The 17,475-nt window shown below is 42.6% G+C and overlaps 1 protein-coding gene across 2 annotated transcripts in view; it reads right to left on the minus strand.

Annotated features, from left to right (window-relative positions):
• Positions 1 to 17,475, minus strand: part of LOC122542201 (oxysterols receptor LXR-beta-like) — a 46,443-nt gene extending 28,968 nt beyond the window's left edge. The window contains exons 1-5 of one of the 2 annotated variants that reach the window (XM_043679664.1): positions 17,370 to 17,475; positions 8,635 to 8,871; positions 7,061 to 7,150; positions 5,026 to 5,184; positions 1,713 to 1,982 (exon numbers count right to left, since the gene is read on the minus strand). In XM_043679664.1, the coding sequence (XP_043535599.1) occupies positions 1,713 to 1,982; positions 5,026 to 5,184; positions 7,061 to 7,100 (469 nt within the window). In that variant the 5' untranslated portion in view covers positions 7,101 to 7,150; positions 8,635 to 8,871; positions 17,370 to 17,475. Of the gene's footprint in view, positions 1 to 1,712; positions 1,983 to 5,025; positions 5,185 to 7,060; positions 7,151 to 8,634; positions 8,872 to 11,136; positions 11,182 to 17,369 lie in introns of those variants that run through there. The other variant, XM_043679665.1, reaches the window with a different exon arrangement.

Genomic DNA, 17,475 nt, shown 5'->3' on the forward strand with positions numbered 1-17,475 from the left:
CCTATGCTGGACAAAAGTGAGGACTGTAGATGCTGAAAACCAGGAGTTTAAGGTGGTGCTGGAAAAAGCACAGCAGGTCAGGGAGCATCCAAGAATCAGGAAAATCGACGTTTCGGGCAAAAGCCCTTCATCAGGAAAGGGCTTTTGCCTGAAACGTCGATTTTCCTGCTCCTCGGATGCTGCCTGACCTGCTGTGCTTTTCCAGCACCACTCTAATCTAAACACAAAGCCTATCCTGGTCAAACTAATCAACAAGGTTCTGTGCTTGGGGTCAAACTATTTACCCTTTACTTCCTCAGTGGTTCCATGCTTTTTCAAAACACTCACTCAATCCATTCTCTTCTACCACTCCTCCTCTGATCCATCTCCATACAAGTGCCCTATGATGATTCCAATCTTACCTTTTTCTTTAAAAGAAATGTTCATTCAAGGGATGTGGGATTTGCTGCCTATGAGAAGGTGACCTGCCTTTTTGGCAACAATGCTTTTGTTAGCCAAACATTAATCTATGCCAGTACATTACAAAAATTACAAGAACATGTTATGAGGTAATCAACCTCCCCGGGGTGCCCTTATCAGAAGCGTTCTGAAAATAAAAGTACACTATTTGCCAAACACGATTTCCCCATTCACAAATCCATGCTGACTCTTTCCAATCAGATCATTGTTATCCATGTGCCCATTTATCACTTCCTATAGATTCTTGCATTTAGCAAGTTTTGAGAAGATTTATTGAAGTTCTGGATGTAGGTTTGCTCGCTGAGCTGGAAGGTTCACTTTCAAAGGTTTCGTCACCATATTAGGTAACATCTGCAGTGAGGCTTCGTCCGGAGGCTGACGAAACGTCTGAAAATGAACCTTCCAGCTCAGCGAGCAAACCTACATCCAGATTCCTGCATTTTCCATCTGACTGATGTAAGGCTGGTGGGTCTGTACTTCCCTGCTTTTTCCCTTGCTACTTTCTTAAATATTAGGGTGACGATTGCAAGCTTCCAATTTTCAGGAATCATTCCAGAATATATGGCATTTGGATAATCACCAAACGAAAACTCTGTCTACAGCTATCTTCTTCAACACATAAGCTATCAGGTCCCAGGGACTTATCAAGTTTCAGCCCAATTTCTCCAGTACAATCTTCTTACTAAAACAAATTTCCTTCAACTCCTCATTCTTCTCAGACTCTTGGATATCTAATTCTGGGAGATTTCTTGTATCTTCCTCAGTGAAAACAGGCAAATTACTCACTCATCTTCTCTACCATTTCTCTAATCCCAATTATAAATTCTCCTTACCCTGATTTTAATGGACGCACATTTGTCTTCACCAAATATTTCCTTTTTAATGTACGTTTTCTGTACAATTTCTTTAACATTGTTCACGGCAGGCACCCAAGCCCTACACTGTACAAAGCTAATCCTTCCTCAACTTTTCAGCTTGAAGCAAGTCTCAGGCATGAATAGTCCTTGTCTTCACCCTTTCCACAGCTCCAATCCCAGACTGGCTTTCCAAAAACCACCACAACTATCCCCAGTACATTGAGTATCAAAATGTCCTGACTCTTGGGTAGCCTCGCATTAGGTATCCAGAACCGGCATGTTATGTTGCTCAGAATAGCCGAGCAAAAATTACTCACTCATTAAATCGCATTAGCCAACACTATACCACAACGCCACCAATTTCAAAGGGATGCAAATGGCTTAGAACTTGCTTACAATGTTCTCTCATTCCTGCCTCTCGACATTTTCGCAGCCGGCACTCCTGGCATTTCCTGCGCATGTACATGTCCATTTCACACTTGCCACTGTTCTTGCAGGTGTACTGTGCATTCTTGATCACACTGCGGCGGAAGAAGCCCTTACAGCCCTCACAACTCAGCACGTTGTAGTGAAAGCCTGATGCCTTGTCCCCACAGACGCTGCAAACCTCATTCCCCAACATCTTCGGGGCTGGCCCCTTCTTCCGTTTTACCATTGGCTCATCTCCTGAAAAGGCAGGGCAAAGCAATGAGGCATAACTCCCTATAATTAGAGGGCTCCTAGCAAACCAAATTTTTAAAATAGGATTATTGGCCAAATCAATCGAAACAATACATATTTATAAAGCAGCTTTAATGGAACGAAATGCCCCAAGGTGCACAAACAAAATATGATAGAGTCACATATGAAGATACTAAATTAGATGACCAAGAGATTCGTCAAGGACACTGGTGTGGAGGAGTGCATTAGACTAGGAAAGTGGGGAAGAGGTGTAGCAAAATCTAGGTGAGACTGAGACTTGCTTCAAGCTGCAAAGTTGAGGAAGGATTAGTTTGAAAGCTTGGGACTGAGGCAACTGAAGCCAAAAGCAGATGGATTAAACTTGGGAAGGAGCGATTGGCCAGAATTAAAAGGCGGCAGATATCATATCAAGTTGTGGAGCTGACAAACTTTACAGAAGTAGAATGGGAAGAAGGCATGGAACAATTTTAAAAGCATGGATGTAAACTTTAAAATCATGAACGTGCTTCACCAGGAGGCAGAGTTTTGGCTGACCTCAGGTTAAGAAAGGAACACTAGCCAGAGGGGCACTGGAATAGTCAAGGCTAGAGGAAATGAAAGAAAGGACAAGGGTTTTAGTGTAGGTTAGCTGAAACAGGGGAAAATCGACTGAAGTCATGAAGGTGGAAATGGTCTTTGTGATGAAACATACACGAGACTATAAGATCATCTTGAATCAAATGGAGCGTCAAAGTCGACAGGTGGTGTTGTACATGTTTAAAAGATCAGATTTAGTCTGTCTGCTTGTACGTGGTCTTTGGGTTGTTTGCTTTATTAAAGCTGTCAAGGCCATAGAGAAAGAATATCGATTTATTGAAGTGATGCCAGGAATTACAAGAATCAATTAATTATTTTCTTCAATAGCCGTGAAGGATTATTAAGAAATCCAGGATGAATTTTTTTACTTTACCTGGAGAATGGGGAACTTGCTACTATGTGAGAAGTGGAGGCATATGCATTAATATATCGAAGGGAAGCTAAATAAGCATTTGAGAGCAATGAATCAAATATGGATAGGTTCATGAGGTTAGATAGCACAAATGTTAATGCTTTGTTGATTATATCATTTAAATACACTGGCGATGGGGATTATTTGATTAGCATCTGGAATTACGGAAAAGAGAGACGGGTTTTGGCACAGTGAAAGTGTGACTACATCTGGGCCAGACAGTCAGGGTTCAAGTCGCACCTCAGGATGTTGGCCACAGAAGGACATCATAACACATGAACAAGATTATTATTTTAAAAGAAAGCCATCTCTATGGAACATCAGTGATGTCCTTGCCTCTGGACCAGGAGGTCAGAGTTAAATCCCATCCGTTAAGGAAGGCAAAAGAGTCATAGAATCTCTACAATGTAAAAACAGGCTATTTGGTCCATAGAGCCCATACTGATACTCCCAACCTTCTCTAGCCTATCCCTGTAACTCCACATTTCCCATGGCTAATCCACCTAGCCTGCACATCCCGGACACGATGGGCAATTTAGCATGCCCATTCTCCTAACCTGCACATCTTTGGACTGTGGGAGGAAACCCAGACTACATGGGAGAACGTGCAAATTCCATACAGACCGACAGTCACCAGACAGTGGAATCAAATCCAGGTCTGTTAGGCAACAGTACTAACAACTGAGCTGCCCAAAATAGGTTGATTTAGTATAACTTATAATGAGCGAGAGCTCTTGCGGCACAGTGATACTGTCCCCTACTTCTGAGGTAGGAGGTCCAGGATCAAATCCCACCAGTCCTGGATCAAATCCCACCAGTCCTGGACATGTATAAAGAAAGGCAGTAGATACACTGGGCATTAGTTAGAAAGTAGACATCTGTAAATTTACATCCAGTGAATAAATCTACTATTGAGGAAAAGGCCAAACAACATCTCTTTTTCCTCAGGCAGCTGAGGAAATTTGGCATGATAGCGAATACCCTTGCCAACTTTTATAGGTGTGCCATCGAGAGCATTCTGTCTGGATGTAGCACTACCTGGTGTGGCAACTGTACTATTCAAGATCAAAGACAGTTCCAGAGAGTGGTGAACTCAACCCAGACAATCACAAAGGCCAACCTCCCATCTATAGAATCCATCTACCAGCCCTGCTGTCAAGGAAAGACCGCCAGCATTCTCAAAGATCCATCCCACCCTGGCAATGTTTTTCTACAACCTCTACCATCGGGGAGAAGGGACAGAAGCCTGAACACACACACCAGCTGGTTTCGAAACAGTTTCTACCTTATTGTTGTTAGAATACTGAATGGACTCTCAAACTCTTAGCATTCCCCTGCACCTGTGTTTTTGTCTTTAACTGCTGTTTACCTATTATTTGCTTATCTACGCTACCTAACGATGTGATCTGCCTGTATTGCTAGCAATACAAAGCTTTTCACTGTGCCTTGGCACACGTGACAATAAGTTCAATTCAATTTGAATTGTCTTGTTCGTACTTTCTGGCTTGGATTCAATTATCATGGAGCAGGCTCACATATAGATCTATTAGCCCACTGGGCCTTGTTCGGTGTTGTTCTCTGTATAATTCAATGTGAAACATGAGGGATGATCATAATAAATAAAAAGCCGAATTGTGCTGAAAAAAAGGACGTTATTGAAGCTCCCATTTTGTATTTTATCAGGATAAATGCAAGAATGTTAAATTTTAAATTATTACAACAATGTACTCCATAGAAGAAAAGTACAAATGATTGAGATTATATGAATTCTGGCATTTTTGGGTTTATTCCAGTGAACCCTGGCAACATGTCCCTCTTTTCTCAGCAATGCTCAAATAGAAAGTTTTTGAACACTGAGTTATCTATTTAACCTCTGTGCATCAAGCTCCTTATACTCCTGTTCCCAATAAAACATCTTATATACCAGTTCTGTTTAATTCAAGTGAATTCTGATCCAACAGTTCAGTCAAAGTAGAGTTGATGTATTTTTCCAGACGATCATTTGAAATAACAGTTCCTTTCTCTTTGAATAAGTCTTACCGCAGATACTGAGGGAGAATTCTGGCTCGGTGGAGAATGTACCATTGTGGAGCGTGGTGACGGAGTCACCACCCTCCTCCACCTCCTCTTCCTTCACATGATGCTGTGGGCTGTCAGCGCTGTCCTCTGCGACAGGCTCTGTGATACTTTGGTCATCTTCTGAAAACATATGCAGAGAATAAAATAAATTCAAAACTGCCTAAAGTTAGTGAAACTGAATTATGTATTTGAAAGATTATGACTTGTTTGAGAACAAAATCTTAGGAGCAAGAAAGAATACTTATGGCACAAAATGGAGGCCATTCAGCCCATAGAATCTGTGCTGGCACTACACAAGAGTAACAAATCTAGTACCATTACCCAAGCGTCGACACACAATTTTATACAGATACATGGCCAATTCCTTCCTGAATATCTTCATTGAATCTGCTTCCATCAGACCCTTAGGGAATGCATTCCAGATTCTAACACCCCTTCTACATGAAAATGTTTCTCCTCATGTCTCTTTTCCCAGTTACTTTAAATCTGTACCCTCTTGCTGCTGAACCTTCCACTAGTGGAATTGTTCTCATTTTGAACAGAGAAGGTTGAAGAGAGATTTATCAGGAGCTGTTAAAAATCATGAATTGTTTTGACATATTGGCTAAGAAGAAACTGTTTCAACTGTGGATTTGAAGTTCATTGGTAAGAATCGGAGGGGAGATGAGACACTGGTCACATAGCAAGTTATGATGTTCTGGAATGCCATGCTTGAAAAGGCAATGGAAAATGTGCCAACAGTAACTTTCAAAAGGGAATTTCATAACCTAAATCCCAGTGAACATATAAGCTCAGTGTATCAGGCCCAACTTTTCAGGACTCAAAAATCATGTTTCGGAATATACTTGCTGAATTAAGTTCAACTCCTTTTCCAACCATGTCATGCTATTTTCATTTAGATGAAACTCTCAATTTTTCACCTCACTAAACTTCTTTTACTTTATAAATGATGACAAGGAATCAAATGGCAATAGAGGCTGCACTACACAGTTGTGTGGGATTTTAAGACATGCTACAACAGAGCAGAATCTACGTGGAGATCAGTAAAAAGGGTGCTCATGCACACCTGCGGTTCTCTTTTACACTGTGTATAATTTGAAAGCTTTTGAACAATACGGCAGCAGGACTGTGTGAGGGCTCGTCTGCTCCAGTTTCCTTTCTTTCTTTTATCTTCTGCTTTTTCCTCTTTTTTTTTTCTTTAAAGCCTTTTGCGGCAGGTTACTCAGCACAGCAGCGAGAACAAACAATGTGTGGAATGACAGCAACCTCCCAGCGGTCTGAGGCAGCGGCGGACACAGCTCCTCTCGGCGATTGGAGGCAGAAGCAAGGACATCCTCTTCTGGCGTTTGGGGCCGGCACTGGTGGCAAAGCTCCTCCAGCAATCAGAGGCAGCAGCAGCATCAATTGCAACAAGCACACCCAGCAATCGATGAGAGATTCACAGGCTTACCCAGTCTTCAGGCCATGGCTAGGCCCAGGTGCATGCATCAGTGGTTCCAAAAATCTTTACTGAGATAAGATTCAGGTTTGGAGATCTAGACATTTATCCTACCTTTTGCTTTTCTTTTATTTCTGTTGTTTTTCTGTTGAGATTTTGGTTTTGTAACCAAGATGATGCTGAGGAGTGCTGACTTTGTCCACTTTTTTCTGTACTCCCATACTGGGATTCAGATTGGTTTCACAGGTTGGCGCACATCGAGGGCTGAGGGCATGTACTGCGCTATGATGTTCTATGTTCTATATTTGAGCACATGTAACAATAAAACCTAATTCTAAATCAAACCCCTCCTTCACTTAATTGGAGAGTGTTTTTGAAGCTTCAAAAATCAACTTATGTGCTAAAAGCTACCAAATACATGGTTTAAAATGAAAAATCTGCAATTCTGTGGGTAAAGAGCAGGGAGACTGGATTGGATAGCTCTTTCAAAGAGCCAGCACAGACATAATGGGCAGAATGATCTCCTTCCATGCTGGATAATTTTATAAATGGGCCTACCGTGGACAGCATCCAAGCCATTTACAGCTGGGAAGGACATCTTCCATCACGTGTGCCACTGCATTCTGAAAATACAATCCCAGTGGGAAGCTGAGAGGGAGAGGGAGAGGGAGAGAGAGAGAGAAAAAAATTATAGGATGTTAATAGGGCAGTTTGATCTTTAATCTTATTCCTTCACTCCTTTACCTGGAAATGCTGGATTTCAGCTTCTACTCATACCTATGATGCAACTGCCCAGTGCCATTTTTCAGAGCTTCATTTAGACAGTGAGAGACAACAGATGTGGAAATGTGTTGCTGGAAAAACGCAGCAGGTAAGGCAGCATCTAGGGAACAGGAGAATCGACGTTTCGGGCATTAGCCCTGAAGAAGGGCTCACTTTCTCCTCCAGTGAGAGACAACAGACTACTCAACATTAAGTTGGGAATTCTGTTAGCAGAGCTAGGCATAGAGCTTGCATATGTCTGAAAAGGGAGAGATATCACTGAAGCTTTTTGTCTTGCACTCATCAGGCCAAATGCAAGAATGCCAAACTTCAATCAATCAACCACACAATTTATACTAAAAGGAGAAAGGACTGATCAGCTGCCCTGCATGACCATGGAGAATGCTGAAGGGAAAACAAAAGCTACTCAAAAAATGCACAACATTTGAGCATATTCCTTTTGTTTGAAGAGAATGGGTCCGCATGTATTTATATCTTCCCGAACAGACAATTGAACAGCATGAGCTGAACAATCCTGAGCGCACTTATAGCTACACCAACAACAAATCTAAGTTACTCAGTTGAGCCAGTGATATGGCTCACCATTGATAGTGATCTGTTATGTGCAAAGAAAAGAAATATTACTCAGGATGAAGACATGCAGGTTAGGTGGATCAGCTATTTTAAATTGCACCACAGTGTTCAAAGATATGAAGGCTAGGTGGATTAGCCAGGGGAAAAGTGGGGTTACAGAAATGCTTTTCAGAAGGTTGGTGCAGACTCGATAAGCTGAATGGCCTCTTTCTGCAATGTAGAGATTCTATGACATTGGGGGAGTTTAGTCACTGTTTTCTCCAAAAGCAATGCCTCAGTGAGTCAGAGCCAACTTGCCAAGTAATTAGCATTTTTTTAAAATCCCCTGTCTCATAAATTGCTGAGAATATTTCAAAGTTGCATTTGTCCTGATCAGTGACAGCGAGACAAAAACTTCAACATACTTCCAGCCTCAGCAAGCAGTCCAGGCTTTTGGACAATTGTCAGAGCAGCTGTTTGACAGGAAATCAACAGAAGCAAATTAAGTTAATTCTGCCTCTTCCACTTTCCTTTCCTCTCTCGCTCAGGAGAGAATGCATGACTAAAGCATGACTCCCTGCATACAAATTGAAATGTAAATTCCAGTCATCGAAGTTCTCTCTTTCAATTTAGAAACCAAAACTTCAGAATGGCAGCGTCATGTCTTTGAAAGTAGGCTTGAACCCACAATCATTTTACGTTGAGATGGGGGCGCTCCAACTAAGGCTACAGCTGACACCATGAAATGTGGCTATGATGCAGTGACCTACTCAGAACCAGCAAACACGGGGGCATACCTGCATCAGCACACGTTGCCTCCACTGGGCTGCCAGTGCACAGCTTCACAACATTGCTCCCGTTCCACACAGTCCAGTCAGGCAAAACCACATGGGAGTTCTCCACCCTTGTTCTTCCTTTGCCTCTAGTGCTTGAGAGATGTTGTCCTGGGTTTGGGTCACGTTGGAGAGCTCGTGCTCACTGTCCACCTTCGACAACACGAGGTCAGTGGGTGGAACAACGTGCCTGAAACAAACCTGTGAACCACAACATACATGTCAGAACAATAAGTGGAGGATTGGCTTTAAGCGAAATCTAAGTTCCGCGGCACGGTGGCACAGTGGTTAGCACTGCTGCTGCACAGCGCCAGAGACCTGGGTTCAATTCCCGCCTCAGGCGACTGACTGTGTGGAGTTTGCACGTTCTCCCCGTGTCTGCGTGGGTTTCCTCCGGGTGCTCCGGTTTCCTCCCACCATCCAAAGATGTGCAGGGTCAGGTGAATTGGCCATACTAAATTGCCTGTAGTGTAAGGTAAGGGGTAAATGTAGGGGTATGGGTGGGTTTCGCTTCGGCGGGTCGGTGTGGACTTGTTGGGCTGAAGGGCCTGTTTCCACACTGTAATCTAATCTAATCTAAATCTAAATCTAATCTAAATCTTATTAAAAAGATCGCAGAAACATAGAATGCAACCTTACAAAACTTGAAGAATTACATTGATAACCACATATTCTCAACATCCAAAAATGAACTTTGTAGGGTTACAGGGAGAGAGAGTGTGGGACTAATTAGATATCGTTTTTAAACAGCTGACACAACAAGAGTGTTTAGTTAATTTGACCCTGGAGAAGGTTCAGAAAAGATTTGCTGGGAATAGAGGGTTTGAATTATAAGGAGAGGTTAGATAAGCTGGGGCAGAGTGTAGGTGGTTGAGAAGTGACTTTATAGAGGTTAGAAAATAATGAAGGGTACAGAAAAGTGAATGGCCAATGTCTTTTCCCTTGGGTGGAGGATTTCAAGGCTCAGGGGCCTAATTTTAAAAGGTGAGAGAAGAAAGATTTGAAAAAAAGATATGAGGGGAAACTTTTTTTAAAAACACAGAATGGTTCATGTGTAGAATGAACTTCTTGAGGAAGTGATGGATGCAGGTACACTTACAACGTTTAAAAGACATTTGGATAAGTACACGAATAGGAAATGCTTAGAGGGATATGGGCCAAGTGCAGGCAGGGGGGACTAGTTTGGTTTGGAATTATGGTTGGCATGGACTGGTTGAACCGAAAGGTCCATTTTTGTGCTGTATGACTAGAATAAGGACTATGACTAATTGAATCTAAATTACTTGAGATGATCAGAGGCCATCAGAGGTGTTACACAAATGCACGTCCTTTCTTTTTGTACACACAAAAAAGTACGATGAGATTCAAAACCCAGAGTTCCAGCTAAAAGTGCTTTGATTTTTAAAAGTTGCTAGGCAGTGGGGGATTGAACCACACAAACCCAACATCCTCCAAGACTCTTTTCCTAGTTTGTGCTGACCTTACCTGGGATGTCAGCATGGTCCTGCTGAAAGTTCTGCTACTCTAGTCAGAAGGTGGAGTGTTTCAGATCACACAAGGATTTGAAAACATTAACCCCCAGTTTTCATCAGTACCACTGTGACACACAGAACAGTGCAATGTCAGAGACACTTTCCTTCATCTAACCCATGGTCCCACCTAAACATGGCATTGGCTGAAAGATGAACAAATAACTCTCCATTGATCTCATCTGTTGCTCATGAGACCTTGCTACATGCAAGACAGATGTCATGGTGGCCTATAAAACAATAGTGGCCAGAGTCTAAAAAGCAGTCATTCTTTGACAGTCGAGAACTTTGGCCACATGAGAAGTTTTTTGATATAAACGCTCAGTAACAAAGTTTGGGCCATCCCATGAGTCAGGAGCAGAGAGCAAAATGAATTACTTCCTGCTCCTGATCACTGTGAAGCGATACTGCCAGTAATTACATCTGGATGAATGTCCAATGAAAACAGGATCGAGCTCTGCTGTCTTGCAATCTCTCCTGTCTGCTACTCAGACTCAGCCGTTCATTTGTCCTTACCCCACCCCTGCCTTCAGGTCAAATCCCAGTAACTTTTCCCAGTTCTGATAAAAGGTCGTTGACCTGGAACATTAACTCTATTCAGGTGTCTCTCCATAGACACTGCCTGACTTGCAGAGCACTTCCAACATCCTCTCTTTAATTTCCACTCAGATGGGATGCCTTTCCCAGTTCAATAGCCCAACAACACATCTTATGTAGGCTCATGTAGAATTGCAGAAGCAAGAATTTAGGAGTCCAGCAGGTGAATGGGAGGTATTTGCTCGAGGCAGTATGTTCAGGAAGACAGGAGAGTAAATCAATTTTTTTGTGCAAAATGCCAAGAGTAAAAAAATCCTGCTGCAGTTTAAATGTTTTTGAGAAATACAGGAGCATTTCTAAAAGCTATGGGGAAAAAGATGAGAAATCAACATGAACTTACTTTCTGACTATTCCAAACAAACAGTCTTCACAAATAATTCTTGATCAAGACGGTCATTGCAAACTATTTGATTTGAAAAGGACAACACAGTCAACTTCAATCCTCACTTTACCCAAAACCAACACACATACTCTGCTTTTTGGTGTCACTAAACACAATCAGAAGCAATTTCTCCCCCTCCCATTCTAGGGTTCCCGAGTCCAAATGTAGTGCACCCCCCACCCCTATACTCTGATTCCAGATTACAGAGGAATCACTTCATCCTCTAGTACAGTTATCATGTGGTATAAACTGCCTCAGTGCAAGGAACACAGACTCTGCAAAAGAATAATACATTTCTTATTCCCAACACACACAAAAAAAGAAACAATAACATCTTGTCCTCATTCACCTTCAACGCAATAAAGTATCCCAAGCTGCTTCACAGAATTATACTACTGAAACATAGAATGGCTATAGCATAGGAGGGCATTTGAACCATTGTGTCTGTACCATCTCTCTGCAAGAACAACTCACTAAGTTCATTTCCCCTGCCCCTCTCATTGGAGCCTGCAAACTTTTTCTCTTCACGTCATTATTCAATTTTCTCTGGAAGACCAACAGAGTCTGCCTCTCCCACACTCTCAGGAAGAGCATTCCATATCCTTATCATTTGCTGGCATAAAAATGATTTTTCAAAAGTATACTTTGGTTCATTAGCGGATCACTTTAAATCTGCATCTTCTGGTTCTTTACCATTCTGCATTTTCTGCATTCAATCAACTTTCTATGCCCAGTGGGTTGCTTCCCATTTCTCAGTGATTATCTTCTTTTACCAAGCAGCTTTTACAAACCTGTGATGAACGCTGTGTGGAATTTGAATCTTGTCGTCAGCACGGTACATTTATTTAAATGGCATTACCTGCCACCTGACCCCAGTGCCTATCCCATTTCCTTTAATTAAGCTGGAAATGTAGAAAATGGGAGCAGAAGGTAACTACTTGGCCCCTCAAGGCTACGGTACATTTCAATAAGAGTACAGCTGCATCTTTGACTTCAAGTCCACCTTCCCATACTGTCTGCACATCCCTTCAATTTCCTCGAGTCCAAAATCCTCTGCCTTGAACGCACTAACCATTACACAGGGATAGAGAATTATAGAAATTCACAACCCTCCCAAGAGAATTCTCAGCCCAGTCCTAAATGGAGCATCCCTTAACCTGAGACTTTGACCACTAGTTCAAGGCTCCCTGAGCCATACCTTCCCCACGTCTATCCTTACAATCCCTCTAAGAATTTTGTGTGTTACAATGCAATTACCTTTCATCCTTCTAAACTCCAGTGAATTACTCAATACCTCCTTCTCGGGCAGTATGGTGGCTCAGTGGTTAGCACTGCTGCCTCACAATGCCAGGGACCCAGGTACGATTCCAGTTCTGGGTGACTGCCTTTTTGCATGTTCTCTGAATAACTGTCTGGGTTTTCTCCAGTGTTATGGTTTCTTTCCACAGTCCAAAGGTGTGCAGGTTATGTGGATAGGCCACACTAAACTGCCAGAGAGTGTGTGCAGGGATGTGGACGTTAGGTAGATTAACCATCTTATCTGTGGGGTTCCACAGATAAGATGAGGGGCTGGGTCTGAGTGGGATGCTCTTCAGGTTGAGTGGCCCCTTTCCGCACAATAATGAATCCACGATTCTATGACAAGCCCCTTGTTCGTGAGTGCCTAGTAACTAGAATCCTGGTACCTAACCCTCATAAGTTTCAGGGGTGAATATCAACGTCATTCTTTGAACTATAGCAGCAAGATGATGATACAAACATATGCATTAGGAATGGGAGCACACAACTCGGTTGGTCATTTACAGTCAGTTACTTTGACTCTCTTCACAACTGTGGGCAGCACGATGGCTCAGAGCGCCAGGGACCTGGGTTCGATTCTAGCCTCGGGCGACTGTCTGTGTGGAGTTTGCATGTTCTCCCAGCGTCTGTCTGAGTTTCCTCTGGGTGCTCCAGTTTTGTCCCACAGTCCAAAGACATGCAGGTTAGGTGAACTGGCCATGCTAAATTGCCCATAGTGTCCAGGGATATGTAGATTTGGGGCATTAGTCAGGTTTAAATATAAGATAGTAGGGGAATGGAGCTGGGTGGGTTCCACACTGTAGGGATTCTCTGATTCTAGAGTCACTGGGTCATAGAGATGTAGAGCACAGATTATTGAGAAGCTAACTATTAAAATTATTCAAAGACACAGCCTCTACTCTCTCTGGGAAGCAATTGTACAGATCAACAAGCCTGAGAATTTTTTTCTCATCTACCACCTTAAATGGGGGACCCTGTATTTTTAAAGTTATGTCTCCTGAGTCTGGACTTCCACCCACCTCCCCCCAAGCCCCACAACCCCCCCTTAGAAGAGGAAACATGTTTTCAGTATCTACCCTATCAAGTCCCCATATAATCGTACATGTTTCAATAATATCAGCAATCAATGCTTCCAACGTCAATGGATACAGCCCCAACCTGTACATCATTTGTTTGTAAAATAACCCCCTCATCCCAGGAAACAGTCAACTGATCCTCTATACAATTATGTCACCACTTAAACGTTTGGGACAGGAGATTTTGGACTGTGACCAGCAGCAGAACATGTCGATTTGACCTAAAAAGGAAATCAGATGGACACTTGAGGGCACTAAAATGGCAGGGTTACAGGACTAGGGAGGAGAAATGGAACGGCTCCATGGAGAGCCATTTGTGTCATAAAGTCTATGACCGGAAACATAATGTTGAGTGCAAATTACAGCACACTTTGGCAACCAAAAACAAAAACTTTATTTCTGAAACTTGCACGCTTTCAGAAACTCCATTAAGCTGTTCTCAAATTGAACTGGGAAGAGAGAAAATACTAAGCCTATCGCTGGAGGCCTGACTGAAAACCAGATGGCAGTGCAGAGGAAAGGTCAGTCCCCAGATTGAAACAGTTTAAGAATTAATATAATTTCTTGAAGTGAGCACCATCAATATTCAATTGTAAATGTTCAAAGCAATACTAATATCCCTTCCCTTCCCTTCCCCTGGGTCCCCAATTTTGCTCAAGAAGGGCTTATGCCCGAAACGTCGATTCTCCTGCTCCTTGGATGCTGCCTGACCTGCTGCGCTTTTCCAGCAACACATTTTTCAGCTCTGATCTCCAGCATCTTCAGTCCTCACTTTCTCCTTGCTCAAAAATGTTTCAATTACAGAAAGCTCTCAGCCCTGCCTCAGAGTGTTGGTCCTTCCCACGTAGACCAACATTGCGTGCATTTTATCGGACAATAGGAGGCATTAGACAAGAGCCCAATGCTGTTGTGCCTAACGTTCCCAAAAGTACACTGCCTAGGAATCAGCTGAAGGTCCAGTGCAATACTGAGGGATTGCCACACTGATGTAGGTACCATTTTATTGAGCAGACATTAAATTACAAGCCATTCACTATCTCAGAAGCATGTGCAAGTTCCCACGACAGTATTTGGAAGAAATGCAGGGGAATTGTACTCTCTGTTGTGCTGTGGAGTGGCACTGAGACATTTACAGCAGGAAACTTTGAGATTTGGTCTCTGCTCTGCTGGCCTGAGTCAAGGCAGAAACAGAGCAGGACCACTGCACTCCTGAACAGCAGCAAGATGATGGATGCTCTATAGCGTTACCTGCAAGATATAAAAACATGGACCTACACAAACTTACACCAGGTACATTAAGCAATTGAACAGGTTCCATATGAGATGTATTTGGATCATGGGCATCAAATGGAAGGACACAGTGAGGTAGTGATGTAATTATAACGTTGCTGGGCTAGTAATCCAGAACCCCAGGCTAATCCTCTCGGGAGATGGGTTCAAATCTCACCATGGCAGACAGTAAAATGTGAGTTTAATTTATTAAAAATCTGGAATTAAAAACTGTCCATTGTTGTGAAAGCCCATCTGGTTCACTGACGAACTTTAGGAAGGTAATCTGTCATCATCACCTGGTTTGGCCTTGACATGATTCCAGATCCACAGCAATGTGGCTGACTCTTAACTGTCCTATTGGCAATTGAGGATGTGCAGTTAATGTTGGCCTTGCCAGCAAGGCCCAAGTTCTACAAATTAATTTTAAGAGGTGCCCAACACAATGGCATTTCAAAGAGTGGAAATCCCTGGAAGTAGAGCACTCATCAAACCCCAGCTCCAATACAGCAGACACGCAGTACGTGTGATGGATGTTAAAATCCCCAAGACTGTGACGTATTCACAACTTCAACTCAGATATGCTTGTGATGTCTGCCTAGATTAAGGTTCACAGACTGCTTGAAGACAAGTCTCAGGAAATATGGGACATTTACCGCAGACTGGGAATAAAATGTGCAAGAAAGAACAACCCAGGTAGCAGCCTCAAGTAGTGGCATCGCTTCCTTCCAACAGCAAAGAGTACAGATAGCTAAGGACAAATGGCTGGTGAGAAAGACTAGGCACAACAAACAAAACATAAATTAAACAATTCAACCTTATCCACGTTGTGGAAAGCCATGCAGGTTTGGGATTAGCTCCAAAGCCACATTCAAATTAACAAATACATTAGGAGCAGCAACAGGACATTCAACCCTTCCAGCCTGCACAACCATTGATCAAGATCATCTGTTTGTGTTCCAAATTCTGTATTCCCATCTATCTCCAGTAATCTTAAGCAAGGGAACCAACCCCTCCCTAAAAATATTCAAACGATTCCTCTTCCAGTACCTTCTGAGGCAGAGTATTCCAAAGTCTCACAATCCTTCAAGAAAAAAAAAATCCCTCATCTTGGTCCTAAAAGCATGATCCCCAATTTTAACAGTTCTCCTAGCTCTCAAAAGGTAAACATCCTTCCCATGTTCACTTTATTAAGACCATTCAGGAATCTTAACTTCAAACAGCTCAATTCTCATTGTCCTGAACTCAAATGAACAGAAGGTCAGCCTGTCCAATCATTACTCATAAGACAATGTACCTAAGGATTCTATGCAGGCACGAAGCATTCATCTTTGATAATGTCAACAAAATGATTATGAAAAAAAATTATACTTAGTGTCATTTTCATTTTAATTTCAAAAAGGACTGCAAGTAACACACACAACAAATCTGAGCCCACAGAGCTATTACAGCACTAATTTAAAATGCCAAGCACACCCCACCTCCCCATTCCATACAGTGGGACTCCACATTGATTACTTTTAGAAGAGTGGTTGAGTATATCTGCACATCCTTCCTTAAGTGAAAAACAAGATTATCAATTAATTGCTCCACATCCATCAGTGTTACTCCTAAGGTAGCAGAGGGAAAGACCAATGACACTTGCTCTCCCACTCCACCTTTTACAGGGAAGTGTTTTGGGTACACTACAAATTCCTCAACAACAGCATCATTGAGTCTCAGCAAGTGACAAGCACCTCCCCACACCCCACCACAACTCCACAAAAGATTCTAGCTGTCACAGAAATAAAACTGATTTATTTTTTCTCCAAAACTCAATTTTATTTTCCCAGGGTCTGTCCAAATTGCACCACGATGCACCATACCACACAGAGAAAACAGATCAGAATGCTCTGTATCATTTCCTCTTGTAAGATGCTTAACACAGGTTAAGCAGACAGCACAGGATATTCCCCTTCAGGGCATTTACTTGCATCCAAGTCATGGGTTTGAATAAACCATGCAAGATAAGCAACATCCAACCAATGAAACAGGACAGAAACACCAAGCTGGTTAGCAGTCAGAAGGTCAGATTAACAACCAAACAGAGGGAGGCCAATCTGATGGTAGAGGTTCAGTCAAAACATATCAGTTTTCAATCTGCACGTAATTTCAAAGTAAATGACATCCACCAACCTCTTGGAACAAATGTAGCGGACAAATCATTGTCATAAAATAGTGATTTAAAGCAATTTTACAGCCAGCCCTGTGATAAGGGTCATCTTAGCCTAGCCAGAGATTTGAGGGGAGATTGTGGATGTAGATCTCAATGACCACCCCCCAACCCCCGTAAAGGTGTCGTATAGACAGAGTGGGTCCACTCTGGGCCTGGATATAGGCAGGAGGCCTTTCCAACCCCCTGTCCAAGTCAACCCCCTTTCTAACTCACCTAGAATAATAATGCAGCATTTAAACAGGAATAACAAACACCAGATCTAAACCCCTCTCCCCTCCATTAGAACCGTCACACACCACAGCCCATAAAGATCACAATCTCCACGTCCTTACCAGCTTAACTGGGGTATTAAGTGAAGTTATTATTTTTCCGTCCAGCCCCTAAGAACTTTCCCCTTTCTCCTGTAGTTTCTCTCTTTCCCCTCCCCCTCCTTTGACA

Source organism: Chiloscyllium plagiosum, chromosome 39 (genome assembly GCF_004010195.1).
Source record: "Chiloscyllium plagiosum isolate BGI_BamShark_2017 chromosome 39, ASM401019v2, whole genome shotgun sequence".
In the NCBI taxonomy this organism is placed as follows: Eukaryota; Metazoa; Chordata; class Chondrichthyes; order Orectolobiformes; family Hemiscylliidae; genus Chiloscyllium; species Chiloscyllium plagiosum.